The sequence below is a fragment of the Tamandua tetradactyla genome, chromosome X (genome assembly GCF_023851605.1).
Source record: "Tamandua tetradactyla isolate mTamTet1 chromosome X, mTamTet1.pri, whole genome shotgun sequence".
Lineage (NCBI taxonomy): Eukaryota > Metazoa > Chordata > Mammalia > Pilosa > Myrmecophagidae > Tamandua > Tamandua tetradactyla.
This window is the reverse complement of record NC_135353.1, coordinates 121,993,455-122,011,590: the sequence shown is the minus strand read 5'-3', so window position 1 is coordinate 122,011,590 and position 18,136 is coordinate 121,993,455. Positions and strand designations below refer to the sequence as shown.

The window sequence follows — 18,136 nt, the reverse complement described above, 5'->3', positions numbered from 1 at the left end:
AACTAATCCCAAAGCAAACAAAAGGAAAGAAATAACAAAGATTAGAGCAGAAATAAATGAAATTGAAAACATGAAAACAATAGAGAAAATCAATAAGACCAGAAGTTGGTTCTATGAGAAAATCAATAAGATTGATGGGCCCTTAGCAAGATTGACAAAAAGAAGAAGAGAGAGGATGCAAATAAATAAGATCAGAAATGGAAGAGGAGACATAACTACTGACCTCACAGAAATAAAGGAGGTAATAACAGGATACTATGAACAACTTTACGCTAATAAATACAACAATTTAGATGAAATGGACGGGTTCCTGGAAAGACATGAACAACCAACTTTGACTCAAGAAGACATAGATGACCTCAACAAACCAATCACAAGTAAAGAAATTGAATTAGTCATTCAAAAGCTTCCTAAAAAGAAAAGTCCAGGACCAGACGGCTTCACATGCGAATTCTATCAAATATTCCAGAAAGAATTAGTAGCAACTCTCCTTAAACTCTTCAAAAAAATCGAAGCGGAGGGAAAACTACCTAATTCATTCTATGAAGCCAACATCACCCTCATACCAAAACCAGGCAAAGATATTACAAAAAAAGAAAACTACAGGCCAATCTCTCTAATGAATATAGATGCAAAAATCCTCAATAAAATTCTAGCAAATCGTATCCAACAACATATTAAAACAATTATACATCATGACCAAGTAGGATTCATCCCAGGTATGCAAGGATGGTTCAACATAAGAAAATCAATTAATGTAATACACCATATCAACAAATCAAAGCAGAAAAATCACATGATCATCTCAATTGATGCAGAGAAGGCATTTGACAAGATTCAACATCCTTTCCTGTTGAAAACACTTCAAAAGATAGGAATACAAGGGAACTTCCTTAAAATGATAGAGGGAATATATGAAAAACCCACAGCTAATATCATCCTCAATGGGGAAAAATTGAAAACTTTCCCCCTAAGATCAGGAACAAGACAAGGATGTCCATTATCACCACTATTATTCAACATTGCGTTGGAGGTTCTAGCCAGAGCAATTAGACAAGAAAAAGAAATACAAGGCATCAAAATTGGAAAGGAATAAGTAAAACTATCACTGTTTGCAGACGATATGATACTGTACGTCGAAAACCCTGAAAAATCCACAACAAAACTACTAGAGCTAATAAATGAGTACAGCAAAGTAGCAGGTTACAAGATCAACATTCAAAAATCTGTAGCATTTCTATACACTAGTAATGAACAAGCTGAGGGGGAAATCAAGAAACGAATTCCATTTACAATTGCAACTAAAAGAATGAAATACCTAGGAATAAATTTAACTAAAGAGACAAAAAACCTATATAAAGAAAACTACAAAAAACTGTTAAAAGAAATCACAGAAGACCTAAATAGATGGAAGGGCATACCATGTTCATGGATTGGAAGACTAAATATAGTTAAGATGTCAATCCTACCTAAATTGATTTACAGATTCAATGCAATACCAATCAAAATCCCAACAACTTATTTTTCAGAAATAGAAAAACCAATAAGCAAATTTATCTGGAAGGGCAGGGTGCCCCGAATTGCTAAAAACATCTTGAGGAAAAAAAACGAAGCTGGAGGTCTCGCACTGCCTGACTTTAAGGCATATTATGAAGCCACAGTGGTCAAAACAGCATGGTATTGGCATAAAGATAGATATATCAACCAATGGAATCGAATAGAGTGCTCAGATATAGACCCTCTCATCTATGGACATTTGATCTTTGATAAGGCAGTCAAGCCAAGTCACCTGGGACAGAACAGTCTCTTCAATAAATGGTGCCTAGAGAACTGGATATCCATATGCAAATGAATGAAAGAAGACCTATATCTCACACCCTATACAAAAGTTAATTCAAAATGGATCAAAGATCTAAACATTAGGTCTAACACCATAAAACAGTTAGAGGAAAATGTAGGGAGATATCTTATGAATCTTACAATTGGAGGCGGTTTTATGGACCTTAAACCTAAAGCAAGAGCACTGAAGAAGGAAATAAATAAATGGGAGCTCCTCAAAATTAAACACTTTTGTGCATCAAAGAACTTCATCAAGAAAGTAGATGGGAGCCTACACAATGGGAGACAATATTTGGAAATGACATATCAGATAAAGGTCTAGTATCCAGAATTTATAAAGAGATTGTTCAACTCAACAACAAAAAGACAGCCAACCCAATTACAAAATGGGAAAAAGACTTGAACAGACACCTCTCAGAAGAGGAAATACAAATGGCCAAAAAGCACATGAAGAGATGCTCAATGTCCCTGGCCATTAGAGAAATGCAAATCAAAACCACAATGAGATATCATCTCACACCCACCAGAATGGCCATTATCAACAAACAGAAAATGACAAGTGCTGGAGAGGATGCGGTGAAAGAGGCACACTTATCCACTGTTGGTGGGAATGTCAAAGGGTGCAACCACTGTGGAAGGCAGTTTGGCGGTTCCTCAAAAAGCTGAATATAGAATTGCCATACGACCCAGCAATACGATTGCTAGGTATCTACTCAAAGGAATTAAGGGCAAAAACTCAAACAGACATTTGCACACCAATGTTTATAGCAGTGTTATTTACAATTGCAAAGAGATGGAAACAGCCAAAATGTCCATCAACAGACGAGTGGCTAAACAAACTGTGGTATATACATATGGTGGAATATTATGCAGCTTTAAGACAGGATAAACTTATGAAGCATGTAATAACATGGATGGACCTAGAGAACATTATGCTGAGTGAGTCTAGCCAAAAACTAAAAGACAAATACTTTATGGTCCCAATGATGTGAATCGACATTCGAGAATAAACTTGGAATATGTCATTGGTAACAGAGTCCAGCAGGAGTTAGAAACAGGGTAAGATAATGGGTAATTGGAGCTGAAGGGATACAGACTGTGCAACAGGACTAGATATAAAAACTAAAAAATGGACAGCACAATAATACCTAATTGTAAAGTAATCATGTTAAAACACTGAATGAAGCTGCATCCGAGCTATAGGTTTTTGTTTTGTTTTGTTTTGTTTTGTTTTTACTACTATTACTTTTATTTTTTCTCTATAGTAACATTCTATATCTTTTTCGGTTATGTTGCTAATTCTTCTAAACCGAGGCAAATGTACTAAGAAACGATGATCATGCATCTATGTGATGATGTTAAGAATTACTGATTGCATATGTAGAATGGTATGATTTCTAAATGGGTTAATTTCTTTTTTCCTGTTAATTAATAATAAAAAAAATTCAAAAAAAAAGAATATGCTAAAAAATAAAGTATTAAAAAAATAAAAAAAATATATATATATTTACATTACTTATAAATACAAAGAGAATAATAACTCAAAATAGGGCAAAATAAAAACAATTGGTAAATTTGAGTAAAGGTTTTGTAGGAGTTCCTTTCACCATTTCTTAAAATTTTTCTGTAAGTTTAAAATTACATCAAAATAAAATGTTACTCCAAAGAATGAATAATGATAGGAATGAATTACAACTCACTGAATAAAAAAGAAACCCCAAGTCCATACTAATAATGAATAAATAAATAGGTGAAGAAAAATCTTTCTTTATAGAAGTATGCTAACTAATGTACAATGAATGACAGAGTTAGAAAGATCACCATTCTGTGGCCATCAGACAACAATCATCAATGGACACCAAAACTATTTTATAAAATGAGTTTGTAAAAGACTACTGGAGAATAGGACAGTTACACAGTCTCATAATAGTATGCCACATAGGCGGTGCAACGGTGGCCAGTGGCAGAATTCTTGCCTGCCATGCCAGAGACCTGGGTTCATTTCCCAGAGCCTGACCATGAAAAAAAAAATAGTACGTCACAGATTACTTACAAAAGGGAAAAGGTAAATTTACAATGGAAAGAACTGGCGGACACCATCTTAGCCATGTGTGCTAGTTTGAAAGGATGTATGCACCCTAGAAAATCCATGTTTTAATCCTAATCCCATTTTGTAAAGGCAGCCATTTCTTCTAATCCTTATGCAGTACTGTATGTTTGAAACTTGAATTAGATCATCTCCCTGGAGATGTGATTCAATCAAGAGTGGTTGTTAAGCTGGATTAGGTGGAGATGTGCTCCACCCATTCCAGGTGGGTCTTGATTAGTTTATTGGAACCCTATAAAAGAGGAAACATTTTGGAGAAAACGAGAGATTCAGAGAGAGCAGAAAATGCTGCAGCACCACAAAGCAGAGAGTCCACCAGCCAGCAACCTTTGGAGATGAAGAAGGAAAATGCCTCACAGGGAGCTTCATGAAACAGGAAGCCAGGAGAGAAAGCTAGCAGATGATGCCATGTTCGCCACATGCCCTTCCTGCTGAGAGAGAAACCCTGACTGTGTTTGCCATGGGACTTCTCACTTGAGAGAGAAACTCGGAACTTCATCTGTCTTCTTGAACCAAGGTATCTTTACCTGGATGCCTTAGACTGGACATTTCTATAGACTCGTTTTAATTAGGACATTTTCTTGGCCTTAGAACATAAACTAGCAATTTATTAAATTCCTCTTTTTTAAAAGCTGTTCCGTTTCTGGTATATTGCATTCCAGCAGCTAGCAAACTAGAACAGATTTTGGTACCGAGAGTGGGGTGCTGCTACAGTTTGCAAATACCAAACATGTTAGAACAGCTTTTTAAATGGATAAGGGGAAGTCTTTGGAAGAGTTGTGAAGAGTTTGATAGAGAAGGCCTGGAAAGCTCTGAAGAGACTGTTGGTTAGAAATGTGGACTCTAAAAATACCTCTGACCAGGCTCCAGATAGAAATGAGGCATATGTTATTGCAAACTGGAAGGTAAGCAAATCTTGCTTTAAAACAGCAGATAATCTGGCAAAATTGACTAGTGGCTTTGACTGGAAGGCAGATTTTAAAAGCCATGAACTTGGATATTTAATAGAAGAGATCTCCAAATTAAATGTGGAAAGTGCAGCCTGGTTTCTCCTCACAGCTTATAGTGAAATGCAACAGAAGAGAAAGAAGCTGAGAACTGACCTCTTGAGTATAAAGAAACCAGAAATTGATGTTCTGGAAAATTCTGGGCTTCCAGGAAGGGAAACCCCAGAGAATATCACCCCATGTGAAGGTTTCGCCAAATGTGGAAACAGCTGGCCAATTCAGAGAAAGCCAGGATTGGACCTGGAGTTATCCAGGAAGGATTTGTGGGAACTCCTTATGTCTGATGGGCATGATCGCTACTGCAGAGAAAGCCAATGAGAGTGCTGTGGGACCTGTATAAACAGAGACGCTGCCAGTCTGGACTGGGGGGTTCAGAGAAGGGACACATTGGAGGAAAAATTACTTCAGAGGCAAAACCATGGAGGCTGAGGTCTGAAGTCAAGAAGCCTCAGGCCAGGAGAGCGGGCCCACCTAAGCCCATGGAGAGGGTGAGTTTGTACAAAAGGCAGAGTGTGGGCCTTCCACCTCATTGCAGTGGAAAAGTCATGCCACCTCAGGCCTTGGAGAGACTGAAGCACATTCGTTGGGGTTTGGGGAGAGCCTGGCTGCCACCACACGGAGGGGTTGAGCTTGTGCCCCAGAGATGGCAGAGAGCCCGGGTGCAGCCCCAATGCTTGGGGAGGGTGGAGCCGAGGAAAAGGTGGTCTCCCCAATACTCCCCAAGATTGTGTTCAGAGAAAGACAGGCCTCTGAAAGGCCTTGGAAAGGGTGAGACTGCCGCTTTCTAAAGCCCCGAAGATAAATGACTCTCAGATTTTACAATCTAATGGACTTTGCCCTGTGGGTTTTCGAAACTGTATGAGTCCGGTGACCCCTGTGTTCCTTCTTCACTATGGAAATGCATATATGTATCCCATGACTGTTCCTCCTTTGTATGTTGGCAGCAAATAACTTGTTATGAGTTTTTACAGGTCTAGAGACAGAGGAGAATTTTGCCTTAAAACAGACCATGCCTGTAACTAACTTTGATAGGAGTTTATACTATTTTTAACTTTGTATTTCATTTGTATTGCTACTGAAATGGTTTAAAGATTTCTGATATTGTGATGGAATTAAGAGAAGTTGCAAGAATAGAACAAAGAATAGAATATACCTTCACCTCAATTCACCAATTATTGACTTTTTGCCACATTTATTTTCACTTTATCTCTCTTTCTCTGTAACTACACATGAGTGTTATGTTATTTTGGGGGTAACAGCTTGAGAGGTGATGGCAGACATAATGACACTTTTATATTTCCTATGAGCAAGGCCATTCTCCCATATCATTACATTAAAGTTACCACACTCAGAAAATTAATACAGATATAATTCTATTATGTTAGATCTAGTCTTTATTCCAGTTATTCTAATTGTCCCAGTAATGCCCTTTGACAGCTTATTACCTGATCTAGGATTTGACCAAGGATCATGTATTGTATTTACTTGTCAAGTCTTTTTAGTCTTCTTTAACCTATAACAGTTTCCTGGTCTTTTATATCTTTCATAACATTGACATTATTGAAGAATCTAGGCCAGTTGTTTTGCAGTGTCTCCCAATTTGCATTCACCTGCTTATTTCTTCATGGTTATATTATTTCAGGTTAACAATTTGGACAGGATTCCTATATGGGTAATGTTATATTCTTTTTAGTGCATCATATTAGGAGATACACACTGTCAGTATATTCCATTATTGTGATATTAATTTTAATCACATGGTGTTTGTTCTAGTTTGCTAGCTGCAGCAATGCAACACACCAGAGACAGACTGGCTTTTAATAAAAGGGGATTTATTTTGTTGGTTCTTCAGAGGAAAGGCAGCTAACTTTCCACTGAGGTTCTTTCTTACGTGGAAGGCACAGGATGGTCTCTGCTGGTCTTCTCTCCAGGCCCCTGGGTTCCAACAACTTTCCCCGGGGTGACTTCTTTCTGCATCTCCAAAGGCCTGGACTGAGCTGAGAGTGCTGAGATGAGGAATGCCGAGCTGCTTTGGCTGTGCTACCTTGCGATCTCTCATTTAAGCACCAGCCAATTAAGTCAAATGTCACTCATTGCAGCAGACACGCCTCCTAGCTGACTGCAGATTAATTGGCAACAGATGAGGTTCACGTACCATTGGCTTATGTCCACAGCAACAAGACTAGGTATGCTCACCTGGCCAAGTTGACAACTGAATCTAACTAACACAGTGTTCTAGTTTGCTAGTTGCCAGAATGCAATATACCAGAAACAGAACAGCTTTTTTGACTATGATTACTGAATCATTATATACACATTTCTTTTTAATTTTTTGTTTATTAGAGTAGCCAGACAGAAATACCTGAAAATTCTGAACTGTAATCCAACTGCCTTGATCTCTGATTATGATTGTATAACTATATAAAGTTTATCTTGTGATTGTAGAAACATTATGACTGACCCTCACTTGTACCCCTTTATCCTGTTTTTCAACTTTAGTGTCTTATGGTCACTAAAGACAGCCCCAAATGTTTATTAGTGAAAGCTTTTGAGTCAGCCTAGAACTAACCCACACCAATTCCAAAACTATCTTGCAGACGTAGCTGGATCTAACCAAATATGGCCCGTGTGACATGCACAGTAGCTTAAACTTTAACCTATAAGTGACTTATACCTCATTATAATAATAAAAATCATGCTCATCATCATTGTTAAGGCCCCATTTTCTTACATACTCTCCGTGACTAAGCGTGTAATCAATCTGTGCATGCCCAATATTTAGATCATCTCTAACCTCATCATCTCGAGCCACTGAGCTCATTATCCTAAAACCTGCCATCTTTTGGTACTATAAAACCATCAGAGTTACTGCAGTTTGGGGAGACAGAGTTTTAGGCTGATAGGCCATCTGATCCCCTGTTTTGTGCCTAGCTATAAACTCTTTCTGTCTTTGAAATCCCAGTGTCTCAGAAATTGATCATTTGAGCTCACTGTGTAAAGAACCCCCTGCTTTTGATCAGTATCATGACCACAATTTAGTCAGAATAAATATCTGCTAAATTACTAAGTTTAGTGAAAACCATGAACTGGTAAACTGTATATTTACATGTTTTACTGTTTCAAAATAAAGAAATAGATATTAATTAGATATAAAGAGTAGATTTCTAGTCTGGACAAGATGGCATTGACTCCTCTCTCCCTTCTCTTTCCCATGGAGTACAACTATAAACCTGGAAATAATGTAAAAGGCAACCAAAGGAGGACTATGAAAGGAAGGCAGACTGATTAGGCACCCAAGGACTGGAAAAACAACATAGGAGCAAGGCATCTTACAATCCCCCATACAATAATAAAAGGCAACCCAGGCCCAGCATCTCTGATCCTAACCTTGCAACAGAAGGCAGACCAGGTAGTCTCATTCTTCCCCCAGATTGAACAGGAGTCCCTCCAACAACACCAGGCAAGACCTGAGGAACCAGCAAAGGAGATTAATCGGGAGCCCCAATGACAACAAGCAACCAGAGAAAATGTTTTCCTTCCCCACTAGGTCTGAGACTTCCTTTTCCCATCTAGACACCTCCCCCACTTAGAGACACTTGGCAGCCAGGTAATAATGACAGGGGAGATCCCAACACAACAAGTACCCATCTGGGAAATGCTCTTCATCCCTGCAAGCCAAAGAACCTCTTCTCCCACTGAAAAACACCAGGCAACCAAAAAGGTTTCAGGAGGGGGGAATCCTGCCACAAAAGACATCCAGCCCAGGAAGCACTCTTTATGCCCCCATACTGGAGAATACCTTTCCCCGCCTACAGACAACAGACAATGAGGGTGGGGGATGGGCAGCTGGCAGGAGGATCCTGACACAACACAGATCCAGTTGGGAAAGGACACCGTCTCCCACAGAAAGATATAGGTGGCCAGGGGGCTCCAGCAGGGAGTATCTTGCTGCAATAAGTTCCCAGGAAGTACTCTTTTTCCCCACAAGTGAGAGAATCCCTAAACCCGAATAGATACACCCAGTTACACTGAGTGGCTAGGTAGTACCAGTAGAGGGTATTCCACCATAACAAGCCCCCAGTCCTGAGAAGCAGTCTGTCCCCAGGGGTCAGGACTCTCTTCCCTTACCTAGAAGAAACAAACAGCTCAGACCAGGTGGCACTAGCAGGGATCAATAAGAAGCCCCAGGAGCAAAACACAAATCAAGCAGACCAAATTAGCACTTGAAAGGCTCTGAAAACTAAACTGATATTAGAACTCAGAACCTGTAAGTAATATTACCTTATTGAAAGTGAACATGATTGAAAGGGGTTATATAGAGCCATGCATTCCACCACTTAACAATACAATATAAATAAGTTATTGCATGAACTACTTCAAAGGTATGAATCTTGTATAAAGAGTCAACAATAGAAGGGTATAGGGGGTAAACTACTATTGCATGCTATGGTCTATATTTAACAAGAAGACATCAACAGTACCACAGCAATACCATGGGTAAATAAATTGGGGGGGGGGTGATTTGGACTTTCTATTTAATGAGGTGTGTTTATCGATCATTTTTCTCTTTGAAGCAATGGAAATTGTCTTAAATTAAGTGCTGATGATTATACAACTAAGTGAGAATTATGTGAAACATGAACTTCTACTGTGGACATTATTCATGATGCCCAATGGATGGAGGTGGCAGAAGGATATATTGACTGAGAAGTAGAATGGCAAACTGTGGTGTATAGATATGATGGGATATTGTGCAGCTAGAGAAAGGAATAAAGCTGTGAGGCATGCAACAAGGTGAATGAATCCAACAAGGTGAATAAATGAAGGGGACATTATGTGGTACAAAATAAGGCAGAAACAAAAGAACAAATATTGTGTGGTATCTTTTAGAAAATACTTATAAGAAAATTGGGGCGTACAGCCTCTCCAAAACATCAGCTAGTTCCATCTTCCAACCCCACATTATTGACAGCCCCTTCCAACATGAAAAAGTTAGAATGGCCATAGCCCAAATACCCCTAAAGAGTAGGGTAGAAAGATCAAAGGTGATGGCGGAATTATACAGAGAAGGTAGGGTTTAGCAAACAAATATGACTGCTGAATCATTAAACTGATATTTCCTTTAGTTTCCTGTATCTTAGGGCAGTCAGAAGTAAATACCTAAAATTGTGGAATTCTAACCCATGCCAAACTCTGAAATCTGTTCTACAACTAATTTTTGTGCTGTGCTTTGAAATTTATTGCTTTTCTGTATCTATGTTGCTTTCCACAAAAAAGAAAAAAAGTCCATTGTGATGATAAAAAAAGATACTTATTCCTTCTAGCGTCCTATGTTCTGAAGCAGCTAGAAGGAAAAATCTAAGATGATGGTATGGTAGCCAATGACAAACTCTGGGATCTGTCCTGTAACCACTTGTTGAAGGGTGCTTTGAAAACTATTGCTTTTTTCTTTCTTTGCTTTGTATATATGTTATATTATACAATTTAAAAAGTGAAAAAAATAAATAAATGAAAGAATGCCTAGTAAGAAAAAAAAAAGAAAATTGGGGACTAGATGGTACTCTCTTATATCAGTCACATTTAGCCTGGATCTGTAAATGTTATTTCTAGATTTTAAGATGCTATGCTATATATATATATAAAACCTGGTATTGCCCTGTAAATTTGGCTACCAGTGTGAGATTCATAGTTGGAGTTCTGCAGCTCTGAAAGTCAGCAAACAACAACTTTTAAAGAAAATGAAAAAGAGAGTAGCCTTCAATTAGAGATAGAAATTTAGCTGATCTGTTCAGGACTAAGGTAAATCAGTACAGAGGAGTGTGATGTTTTAAAATTGTTATGTACCTAAAAAAAAGCCAGGTTTTCTTTCCTCATCCAATCTTGTGGGGGCAGACCTATTGTTTAGGGTGGAAACTTTGATTTGGATTGTTTCCATGGAAATGTGACACACCCAGTTGTGGGTATAACCTTTTGATTAGAATACTTCCATGGAGATGTGACTCTGCCCATTCTAGGTGTGTTTTGACTAGTTTACTGGAGTCCTTTAAAAGGGGAAACATTTTGAAGAATGCTCACAGCCGAGAGAAACACAGACATTTGGAGATGCTTAGAATGCCAATAGAGAGAGCAGACGCCTAGACACAGAGGTATGAAGATGCATAGCCCAGCAGCCATCACCAGTGCCTTCACATGACATCCTAAGCAAGCCAGAACCCAGAATCATGCCCCAGAGGAGCTAAATGAAAGCCCACAGATGCGTAGAGAGGAAACCACTGGCATCAGAAACTGGAAGCAAAAGAACCAGGAACAAGGACCAGCAGATGCCAGCCACATACCTTCCCATGTGACAGACATTAGCCTTTCTTGAATCAAGGTATCTTTCTTTGAATGCTTTAGTTTGGACATTTTTATGGCCTTAGAACTGTAAACTTGTAATTTAATAAATTCCCTTTTTAAAAGCTGTTCCACTTCTGGTATATTGCATTCCAGCATCATTTAACAAACTAAAACAAGGGGTAAGGGTAACATTATATTTTAGAACTTCACCTACTCCATGAGACCAAAGGAGGAGAGGTTTATTTGTCTAAAACCTAAATTTCCTGTAGCACATAATCTAATTCAACCTATCTAGATAGCTCATTTAAACAGCCCAAACACATGGTGCCAAGAATGGGAATGAGGGCTTGTAATTCTGTATAACCTAACGTAATACCTGGATAAATCCCAGAGTGTGTTGGGCAGAACATCAAAAAGTATTGGCAAAGTCCCTTGAGGGACTGTAGAAAAAATATGGCACTACTAAACTTTACCACCAGGGAAACCCCAAATACTGTTATCAAACATTAGGCACTCCCAAGTCAATAGGCCAAGCCCTTGATTTTTAGGCTTACTCTTATGAAGCTTGCTTCTGTAGCCGAGAAGTTAAACCTACATATAGTTATTCCTAAGAGTTACTTTCAGAAAACATCTTTTGTTGCTCAGATGTGGCCTCTCTCTCTCTAAGCCCAACACTTCAAGGAAAATCATTACCCTCCCCACTACATGGGACATGCCATCCAGTGTTGAAAGTCTCCCAGGTAACGTGGGAAAGGACTCTGAGGAATGAGCCTGGCCCTGGCACCATGGGATCAACAACACCTTCCCAACCAAAAAGGGGAAAAGAAATGTATCAAAATAAGGTATCAGTGGCTAAAAGAGTTCAAATGGAGTCAAGAGGCTATTCTGGAGGATACTCTTGTGTATACTTCAGCTAGATATTGCTCATTACCACGGTTTGCCAAACCCCAACCAAAACCATTCCTGTTAACCCTAAAGAACACCTAGGGCTCTATCTGAGATTCTACAAAAGTTTCATGTACTAAGATTACGTTCCAGAGGTGTCCAAGATGGCAGCTTAGTGAGGTGTGGAATTTAGTTTGTCCTCCAGAGCGGCTACTAAATAGCCAGGAACAATACAGAACAACTGCTGGGGCCATATCAGTGACTGGACACACAGCATACAGCAGTTTGGACCAGCTGGACCAGCTGCGATCCCACCCAGAACCTTGAGGATCCCAAGCCACAAAGGCTGGCACCCGTTCCCCACAGGCTGGTTCCCAGAGGGGAAAGAAAAGAGACTTTACTAACAGCAAGAAGCTGAGCTCAACCAATCTCCAATTGTGGAATCAATTAAAAAATTCTGACTACTAAAAATGGACCCCCCAGCACAGCTGAACCTCGAGTAAAAGCATAGGTTGCTGGGTTTTGCTCCTGCACAGTAGGAGGAGGGCTGATGGAAAATGAAAAAAAAAAACAAAAAACAAAAAACAGGTTTTTTTTTCAGACCGGACAGCACAAAATACTTGAAAAGGTCTGGGCCTTGAAGGAGAGGAGGGGGAGCATAGATCTGGAGATACACAGACCAACCTACCAGCTTAAGCTCTTGATTGGCAAACCTGAGGAATGGGGGTCCTGCTCTGAAAAGGATTTTTTTCTTTTCTTTTTTGTGGCTGTGTTTCTATAGCTTGACTGCTCTTTGCATACAACTGCAAGGTTTCTCAGGCTCCAACTGCCCCAGGCAAGGGCGGAATTAAGCTTGTCTGAGAGGCAAAGAGGCTGGTCAAGTGAAAGGGATTAATTCCCTGGAGGCTGTGCCTTCCCCAGGAGAGGAGTGGGGCCCAGCTCAGGTGGATTCCCTCACTCAAGGAGTTCAGACCCCAGGGATCTGGAGAATTAAAGCCATTAAGGCCAGCCTACAACCTCTCCTCTGTCTCGACCACACCCCAGCAGGGAAAGTCGGCTGAAGTTAAACGCACCACATCACTTTATGCTGGTAAGACCCATAGGCAAACAAGCTCCACATACTGGGCAGGATAGGAAAAACACAGAGTCTAGAGGCTACATAGGAAAGTCTTTCAAACTGCTGGGTCTCATCCTCAGGGAAAACTAATGCAGGTGACTCTTTCCTTCTGAGAGGGTACCAGTCTGGTCTGGGAAAATCTGACTAGGGTCTATAATACCTAAGTAGACCCCACCTGAGGAAAAAAAAGGCACCATGCAGACAGGGCAAGAAACAAGAACTGAAAAATACTGATCTGTTAAAGAAAACCTAAGCTAGAATAAACTGAACTGAATGTCCAAGAACAGACAGACAACAAAGTTATCCAGCAAGAAAATCCTAGGTAAAAAAGTGAAAACAATCTCCAGAATAAACTACTTATGGAAATTAAATATCTAGATGCCAGCAAAAAATAATGAATCATACGAGGAAAATTGAAGATATGGCCCAAAGGAACAAACCAACAATTCAAATAATATATAGGAGTTGAAACAATTAATTCAGGATGTGTTCGAACAGACATGGAAAATCTCATAAAAAATTAAAAAAATGAATTGAGGGAGGATATAAAGAAGACAAGGGATGAACAAAAAGAAGAAATTGAAAGTCTGAAAAAAAATCACAGAACTTATAGGAATGAAAAACACAGTAGAAGAGATGAAAAAAACAATGGAAACCTACAATGGTAGATTTCAAGAGGCAGAAGATAGGACTAGTGAACTGGAGGATGGGACATCTGAAATCTGACAAGTAAAACTAAATATAGATAAAAGAATGGAAAAATATGAGCAGACAGGGAATTGAATGCCAAAATGAAGCACATGAATATACGTGTTGTGGGTGTGCCAGAAGAAGAGAAGGGAAAAGGAGGAGAAAAATTAATGGAGGAAATTATCACTGAAAATTTCCCAACTCTTATGAAAGACTTAAAATTACAGATCCAAGAAGTGCAGTGTACCCTAAACAGAATAGATCCAAATAGACGTACTCCAAGACACTAACTATTCAGAATGTCAGATATCAAAGAGAAAGAGAAAATTTTGAAAGCAGCAAGAGAAAAGCAATTCATCACATAATAGGGAAGCCAAATAAGACTATGCATACATTTCTCAACAGAAACCATAGAGGCAAGAAGACAGCAGATGCTATACCTAAGACATTAAACAGAAAAACTGCCAACCAAGAATTCTATATCCGGAAAAATTGTCCTTCTAAAATGAGGGGGAAATTAAAACATTTTCAGACAAAAAAATCACAAGGAGAATTTGTGACCAAGAGACCGGCTCTGCAAGAAATACTAAATGGAGCAGTAGAAACAGATAGGAAAGAGAGGTGTGGAGAAGAGTGTAGAAATGAAGACTATCAGTAAAGGTAAAAAGAAGAAAAGTTATATATGACATATAAAATCCAAAAGGCAAAATACTAGAAGAAAGTACTGCCCTTACTGTGATAACACTAAATGGAATGGATTAAACTCCCCAATCAAAAGACATAGACTGACAGAATGGATTAAAAAACAGGACCCATCTATATGCTGTCTACAGGAGATGCATTTTAGACCCAAGGATAAACATAGGTTGAAAGTGAAAGGTTGGGAAAAAGATATTTCATGCAAACAACAATCAGAAAAGAGCATGAGTAGCTATACTAATATCCAACAAATTAGACTTCAAATGTAAAACAATTAGAAGAGATAAAGAAGGACACTATGTATTAATAAAAGGAGCAATTCAACAAAAAGACATACCAATCATAAATATTGGTATTTTTTGGTAAATATTGGTATTCCAAGCCAGAGTGCTCCAAAACACAGGAGGCAAGCAGTGAAAAGAGAAATACCATCTATCATAATAGTAGAAGACTTCAATTCCCTGCTCTCATTAATGGACGTAAGATCTAGACAGACATTCAATAAAGAAACAGATAATTTGAATAATATAATAAACAAACTAGACTTAACACATATTTATAGAATATTACACCTCACAACAGCAGGATACACCTTTTTCTCAAGTGCTCATGGATCATTATCAAGGACAGACCATATGCTGGGTCACAAAGCAAGTCTCAATAAATTTTAAAAGACTGAAATCATACAAAACAGTATCAGAAAGTAATGAAGCTGGAAATCAATAATAGGCAGAGGGCCAGAAAATTCACAAATACACGGAGGCTCAATAAAACACTCAAACTACCAGTGTGTCAAGGAAGAAATTCAGAAATAGATGGAGGCTGAATAACATACTCTTAAACAACCAGTAGATCAGGGAAGAAATTACAAGAGAAATCAGTATATATATCAAGGCAAATGAAAATGAAAACACAACATATCAAAATTTATGGGATGCAGCAAAGGCAGTGCTAAGAGGGGAATTTATTGCCCTTAACGCCTATATCAAAAAAGAAGAAAGGGCAAAAGTCGAGGAATTAACTGTTCACTTGGAAGAACTAAAGAAAGAACAGCAAACTAACTCCAAAGCAAGCAAAAGGAAAGAAATAATGAAGATTAGAGCAGAAATAAATGAAATTGAGAACATGAAAACAATCGAGAAAAACAGAAGTTGGTTCTATGAGAAAATCAATGAGATTGATAGACCGTTAGCAAGGTTGACAAAAAGAAGAGAGAGGATGCAAATAAATAAAAGCAGAAATGGAAGAGGAGACATAACCATGGACCCCGCAGAAATAAAGGAGGTAATGAGAGGATACTATGAACAACTTTATGCTAATAAACCAGACAATGTAAATTAAGTGGACAACTTCTGAGAAAGGCATGAACAACCAACAGCAACTCAAGAAAAACATAGACAACCTCAACAAACCAATCACAAGTAAAGAAATTGAATTAGTCATTAAGAAGCTCCCAAAAAAATAAAAGTCCAGGATCAGATGGTTTCACATGTGAATTCTACCAAACATTCAAGAAAGAATTAGGACCAATTCTGCTCAAACTCTTCAAAAAAATTCCCAAGGGAAGGCTACCTAAATCATTCTATGAAACCAACATCACCCTCATGCCAAAGCCAGGCAAAGATACTACAAGAAAAGAAAACTACAGACCAATCTCTCTAATGAATATAGATGCAAAAAATCCTCAAATTTTTACAAATCAAATCCAGAAGCACATTAAAAGAATTATACACCATAATCACGTAGGATTCATCCCAGGTATGCAACGAGAGTTCAACATAAAGAAATCAATTAATGTAATACACCATATCAACAAATCAAAGCAGAAAAACCACATGATCACCATGACTGATACAGAAAAGGCATTTGACAGAATTCAACATCCTTTCTTGTTGAAAACACCTCAAATGATAGGAATAGAAGGGAACTTCCTCAACATGATAAAGGAAATATATGAAAAAACCCACAGCTAATATCATCCTCAATGGCGAAAAACTGAAAACATTCTCCCTAAGATCAGGAACAAGACAGGGATGTCCACTGTCCCCACTGTTATTCAACATTGTGTTGGAAGTTCTAGCCAGAGCAATTAGACAAGAAAAAGAAATACAAGGCATCAAAATTGGAATGGAAGAAGTAAAATTCTCACTGTTTGCAGATGATATGAGACTATATGTTGAAAACCCGGAAAAATCCACAGCAAAACTGCTACAGCTAATAAATGAGTACAGCAAAGTGGCAGGTTACAAGATCAACACTCAAAAATCTGTAGCGTTTCTATACACTAGTAATGAACAATGTGAGCAGGAAATCAAGAAAAAAATCCATTTACAATTGCAACCACAAGAATAAAATATTTAGGAATAAATTTAACTAAGGATACAAAAGACCCATACAAAGAAAGCTACAAGAAATTGCTAAAAGAAATCACAGAAGACCTAAATAAATGGAAGAGCATACCGTGTTCATGGACTGGAAGACTAAATCTAGTTAAGATGTCAATTCTACCTAAATTGATTTATAGATTCAATACAATACCAATTAAAATCCCAAAAACTTACTTTACAGAAATAGAAAGACCAATAATCATATTTATCTGGAAGGGCAGGGTGCCCCGAATAGCTAAAAATATCCTGAGAAAGAAAAATGAAGTCAGGGTCTCATACTACCTGACTTTAAGGCATATTAAAAAGCTATAGTGGTCAAAACAGCATGGTACTAGCATCAAGATAGATATACTGACCAATGGAATCGCGTAGTGTTCAGATATAGACTCTCTCATCTATGGACAATTGATCTTTGATAAAGCTGTCAAGCCAACTCGCCTGGGACAGAACAGTCTCTTCAATAAAGAATAGTCTCTTCAATAGAGAACTGGATATCCACATGCAAAAAAATGAAAGAGGATCCATATCTCACACCCTCTACAAAAATTAACTCAAAATGGATCAAAGACTTAAACATTAGATCTAATAACATTAGATCTAAGACCATAAAGCTTTTAAATGCAGGGAAATATCTTATCAACTTTATAATAGGTGGCAGTTTCCTAGACCTCACACCCAAAGCACGAGCATTGAAGAAAGAAATAAATGGGAACTCCTCAAAATTAAACACTTTTGTGCATCAAAGAACTTCATCAAGAAAGTAAAAAGACAGCCTACACAATGGGAGACAATATTTGGAAATGATATATCAGATAAAGGTCTAGTATCCAGAATATATTAAGAGATTGTTCAACTCAACAACAAAAAGACAGACAACCCAATTACAAAATGGGCAAAAGAAATGAACAGATGCCTCTCAGAAGAGGAAATACAAATGGCCAAAAGGCACATGAAAAGATGCTCAACTTCCCTAGCTATTAGGGAAATGCAGATCAAAACCACAATGAGATATCATCTCACACCACCAGAATGGTCATTATCAATAAAACAGAAAACGACACGTACTGGA

General features: G+C 38.3%; 1 protein-coding gene across 1 annotated transcript in view; it reads right to left on the bottom strand.

Moving 5' to 3' along the window:
* Positions 1-18,136, bottom strand: part of ZNF182 (zinc finger protein 182) — a 108,667-nt gene that overhangs the window by 38,777 nt on the left and 51,754 nt on the right. Inside the window, exon 8 of the mRNA XM_077146076.1 lies at positions 8,341-8,420. Coding sequence (XP_077002191.1) covers positions 8,341-8,420 — 80 coding nt within the window. The remainder of the gene's footprint in view (positions 1-8,340; positions 8,421-18,136) is intronic.